A 4,892-nucleotide genomic window follows, 5' to 3' on the forward strand; every position below is an offset into this window, starting at 1 on the left:
AACTACACATGACCTGGACAGTAGCTAGTTGTGATTTATTAGTAATACTACCTTGACTTCAAATGCATTTTAATTCTAATTGCTGATTTTTTTTTATTTGTTATGTTATTTATTTAAATAGAAATTTCATGTTAACCAAACTACGTATGCCGAATTCTTAGTTATTCTCAGTGGTGGTGCAATTGTTATAGTGAACCAAGGTTCGCAGTGTAATGTGAACGAACTCTGATACAATATACAAAATTTGACTTCATAAGATACATAATTTATGTTCATAATATATAAAATTATATAGTTGATGACACGTGTGCAGATCAATTATGTTTTGATGGACTCTAAGCAACACGTCGATCATAATTTTTTTTTTATTGGGTGACGCCCATATTCGAATCCATGACCTTTAGCATATGATTGACTATGATATCAAATTGAAACATGTATTACAAATCAACTAAAAATTTAAGCTTATAGTTGGATGACACATTTATATTTATATATTATATATTCAACAAATTTTGTGTCTTTACGCTCAATCTACCACTCAATGATCAACTGAGTTGTCATTACGGACATGATAAGCCCTTTTTTGGAAGATTGTGAAGCCAAAAGCCCACTAGGTTTGGATTGGACCATAATAGGTCCAATGAAGCCCATATTAAATTAGGAATTCCACGATCCACTAACGCAAGCCTATAGGGTTTTAAGTTTGAACCTCTCTCGCTAACAGCAGAAGTTAGCAGATTCGACGGCCGCGAGAGATTGAAGGAGGAGACGCCTTAGCTCTCTGCAAAAATGGGTACGGATCTCCTCTCCCACCCCTTTGGATCAATCCTCTTCATGGAGAGGCTCATGCACACCATTATTTTCCTTTATCTCATGCCCGTTTACCCGTGTGAAGTTTGTACATTTGATTTCTTGTGCGTATATACTTGTATTGATTGCCCTCCATGTGTTTGTGAAAAGGTATCTCTCGTGACTCAATGCACAAGAGGCGTGCCACTGGTGGCAAGCAGAAGGCATGGAGGAAGAAGCGAAAGTAGGGTTCTCACTCACGCTGCTCTGTAACAGTTCATGATGGTTTTATATGTGAAGTTTGATTTTATATGTTAAATTGCAATTGAAACTGTTTACTTGTGGTTCATCTTCCCTGTTTCCAGAATTAAGTTCATTTCAGCTCATGAATGTTTCTTCATTGCTTGATTATAGAATATGGATAATAGGTAGTGAACTTGAGCCTGTAGGAAAATAGAACTTCATGAATTGAAAACCTCTACATATAATACCTTGATGTCTGTGAAATCTTCTATTGGGGGTGTCTGTTTCTATGTTTATCAGTGTAAGTATATGTGAAGAATGTTACAATGTGGTTTTGGCTCCTAGGGTTTCTTGACATAGTTGGTGTCATTACACAATTCTTAACTATTGCCAGCTGTTTAGGGTGATGTCTCTTCATTGTTTTCACTGCTCTGGGGATACTGTCACTTGTTTTTGTAGATTATACCCTTGTGTATAATATTTCTTACTTCTGCTTCATTTGTATTGAAAAGGTATGAGCTTGGCCGTCAACCTGCAAGTACTAAACTATCAAGCAACAAAACGGTAAGAAGAGTTCGTGTGCGAGGAGGCAATGTGAAATGGAGGGCTCTGAGATTGGACACAGGAAATTATTCTTGGGGTAGTGAAGCTGTTACTAGGAAGACACGTATCCTGGATGTTGTCTACAATGCCTCGAATAATGAGCTTGTTCGGACACAAACTCTGGTGAAGAGTGCAATTGTTCAGGTCGATGCAGCCCCGTTCAAGCAGTGGTACCTCCAGCACTACGGTGTGGACATTGGTAGGAAGAAGAAGGGGCCTGCCAAGAAGGAAGCCGCTGAGGTGTTGAATTTATTCGTCTTTATTGTCCAATCACATGCTAAAATTTTAACTCATTAACGAGACTTGATTTCTTTGAGAAACATAACAATCACTATATCCAAACCCTTTAATCATGGCAGGAAGGAGAAACCTCAGCTGCTGAGGAGACTAAGAAGAGTAATCATGTTGTTAGGAAACTAGAGAAACGACAGAAGGATCGTAAACTTGATGCTCACCTTGAAGAGCAATTCGGAGCTGGAAGGCTGATGGCCTGCATCTCTTCCCGACCTGGCCAATGCGGGAGGGCTGATGGGTATGGCAAACTACCACATTTTATTTACTTCTCTCTTCCCACTATGTTGTATTCCTTATAATTGTTTTACTTCTGTGTCTTAAACGAATCGACAGTTACATTTTGGAGGGCAAAGAACTCGAGTTCTACATGAAGAAGATCCAAAGAAAGAAGGGCAAGGGTGGAGCTGGTGCTGCTTAATTCCCCCTCACTAAATTTTCACCAACTTTATCTTCTTCTCATAACTTTTTGTAATTTGCCATGATGAGCTTAAAGTGATCCATGAACTTTTATTAGTTGATAACTCTATGAAGTTTTACTGAGCTTTGCTTTATACCTCTGTCCAATTCTATGCTCTAGTATTCATTTTTTTCTCCTGGAGAAAGGAAAACAGAAAATACGTAGTAAAAAGAATTCTCACAGATATAGCAATATGCATACAAGTGTAGATCAAATTGCATTGCACAATAATTATTAGACAAGGGGATAATATTGATCTAACAATGTTCCATCTCTCTCCCAAAAAATTGGACTATATAATTGTACAGACTACAGAACCTGTCAATGTGATACTGGCATGGAGGAACCAAAAATAATAAAGAATGAACACTTTTATACTATCAAATGGCCAGAGGTAGTATGCCTATGATAATAATAATAATAATTCTATAATAAATTACAATCAGATGAATTGCCAATCCCACTGGCACTCAACTCTACCACATCTCCTGAACACAACACTGCAAATTTTGAAGAAATCGCCTGCCAATATTGAGGTATGGTAATGGTTTTGTAATCTGGACTCCTTACCCGCCAACGAATATTGTCCGACATTTGTGGACTAATATCAACGGCTGAACTTTTCGTCTCATTAGAATACATGCCAAAACAGTGTGAAGAGGAACAAGGAAAGAGTGATTAGTTCACCTGTTCTCCAATTAAATCCAGACCGACTACTAGAAAAGTGATCCCTTGAAAGAGCAGGAAGTAGAAGTGAATGCCCTGTGCAGTCAACAGGCTTCTCACTGATGCAGTTAACAAAATAAACGAAAGACCGAGCTCTTTTCTGTATAAACGGTTTTTCCTCTTCTTTTTGGTTTTTCTGGTCGTTTCTAGTTTGCTGAGCACGGCAAGACCAGACTCCGAGGAGGATCTGTGGACGGAACTATTCTGCAGTATTGGTTCAGAATCAGTTTCCGCCATGCCTAATAAATCGGCTTCTGAAGACCTGCCTAGTTTCTTAGTAACAATCCACTCATAAGAACATCCCAGTTGGAAGAGTCCCGATATCATGGCATTAAATTTGGTGACTGACATTGTGTTTTCAAACAGGAGGTAGGGCACGATGAATGGAAATGATTGCGGATCTGGAAGGATATTCAGGACTGACATAATTCCAGGGATATAGCACACTATCCAAGCTGGTAACTCAGCTTCAGGCAGGAACATGGTCAGTGGTAGAATTATGCAAAAGAGAGTGAACGAATAAAATGGTAGGATAAGCTTGCGCAACAGGAAGAACAGAAAGATCAGGTTTGCTTTCTTGGCCCAACTTACCTGAAATATGAAAGACATGTATAGATATAATAATTCACTTTCATTTCATATTAACCATTTGAATCTACAAAGCAATAAAGGGAATTAAGGGATAACATACATTATTTTAAGAATTTGCTTGCGACGGGGAGACTTTTTTCAAAAAAAAAATCAGAGGAATGCTAATATAATTTGAAGACTAAACTAGAATTAGTTCTTGTAATTACTATGGCCACATTCCTTAACATAATTGTTCTCTGTTTAATTGAAAGGTCATATATTTTGCGTATCCACTAAGTTTTCATGACAGAGCTTGACATTGTCACTAATTACTATCCAAAAAAGTAATATCCTATTTTTCTATCACTATTGGGTCCAACCGTGTATTTTCAATCGCAAACAATGCTGATTAACATCCTCACTGATAATTTAGTTAGAAGAAGAAGCTGCATCTCCTAACCAACATTCACAGAATGATCCACGCATTAGTTAGCAAGAGAAGCACACTAACCTTTGAACGGAGTATGTCAAAAAAGCACAAGCGGAACAACTGCATTGGACCTGAATGCCAGCGGTGCTGCTGCTTCTTGTATGCTTCGTAAGACTCTGGGAGTTCACACAGGCACTACAAAAAGAGGATGAATTTGAGAACCCTCCAATGTGACACCAAAAACATCATTGAAGATCTTTTAGAGCTTACAAACCTTAACATCATTTAGATAAATAAATTTCCATCCACAAAGGTGAGCACGGACAGCAATATCCATATCTTCAACAGTGGTTCGATCTAACCAGCCTCCACATTCTTCTAGTGCTTTGATCCTCCATACACCAGCAGTTCCATTGAAACCAAAGAAGTTGACAAACCATCCATTGACTTGTTGCTCAACCTCAAAATGGAAAGTTAGATTTATGTTCTGCAATCTTGTTAGCAGATTCTCATCCTTATTCACAAAAGACCACCTTGCTTGAACCAAACCAAGTTCATCATTTCCCTTCAACAGTTAAAAAAAAAAAATCAGTTCTTCACTGCAAACATCACCTAGTCAATTAAGAATTACAGTACTTGATAGAAAATCAAAGTTCAATAAGCTTGCTCAAGGCCAAGGACTTTGTGTTCTAGCGATACAAACCTAAGACTAGATAAGGAGTTTTAGGTTCAATGCCGTTCCCCTCAAATTGTACCACCCCCCCCCCCCCCCCCCAC

At 38.3% G+C, this 4,892-nt stretch overlaps 2 protein-coding genes across 2 annotated transcripts in view; one reads left to right on the top strand and one right to left on the bottom strand.

The window, feature by feature from the left end:
• Window positions 1-680: 680 nt before the first annotated feature.
• Window positions 681-2,489, top strand: LOC116015648 (40S ribosomal protein S8-like). Its single transcript, XM_031255786.1, has 5 exons — window positions 681-796; window positions 964-1,036; window positions 1,548-1,878; window positions 1,998-2,170; window positions 2,266-2,489. The coding sequence occupies exons 1-5, from the start codon at window positions 793-795 to the stop codon at window positions 2,348-2,350; spliced, it is 666 nt and encodes a 221-aa protein (XP_031111646.1). The 5' UTR covers window positions 681-792; the 3' UTR covers window positions 2,351-2,489.
• Window positions 2,490-2,583: 94 nt separating this feature from the next.
• The window catches only part of LOC116015647 (probable xyloglucan glycosyltransferase 6), a 5,754-nt gene continuing 3,445 nt past the window's right edge, over window positions 2,584-4,892 (bottom strand). The window contains exons 3-5 of the mRNA XM_031255785.1: window positions 4,390-4,680; window positions 4,197-4,310; window positions 2,584-3,706 (exon numbers count right to left, since the gene is read on the bottom strand). Of these exons, the coding sequence (XP_031111645.1) occupies window positions 3,068-3,706; window positions 4,197-4,310; window positions 4,390-4,680 (1,044 nt within the window). The 3' untranslated portion in view covers window positions 2,584-3,067. The remainder of the gene's footprint in view (window positions 3,707-4,196; window positions 4,311-4,389; window positions 4,681-4,892) is intronic.

This window comes from Ipomoea triloba, chromosome 4 (assembly GCF_003576645.1).
Source record: "Ipomoea triloba cultivar NCNSP0323 chromosome 4, ASM357664v1".
NCBI classification, from domain to species: domain Eukaryota; kingdom Viridiplantae; phylum Streptophyta; class Magnoliopsida; order Solanales; family Convolvulaceae; genus Ipomoea; species Ipomoea triloba.

Bases quoted from the DNA above. Each gene is read 5' to 3' on its own strand.
- LOC116015648 (XM_031255786.1), top strand. The intron at 1,037-1,547 runs GTAGGGTTCTCA...TGTATTGAAAAG, and splicing joins GCATGGAGGAAGAAGCGAAA to GTATGAGCTTGGCCGTCAAC. The intron at 2,171-2,265 runs GTATGGCAAACT...ACGAATCGACAG, and splicing joins CAATGCGGGAGGGCTGATGG to TTACATTTTGGAGGGCAAAG.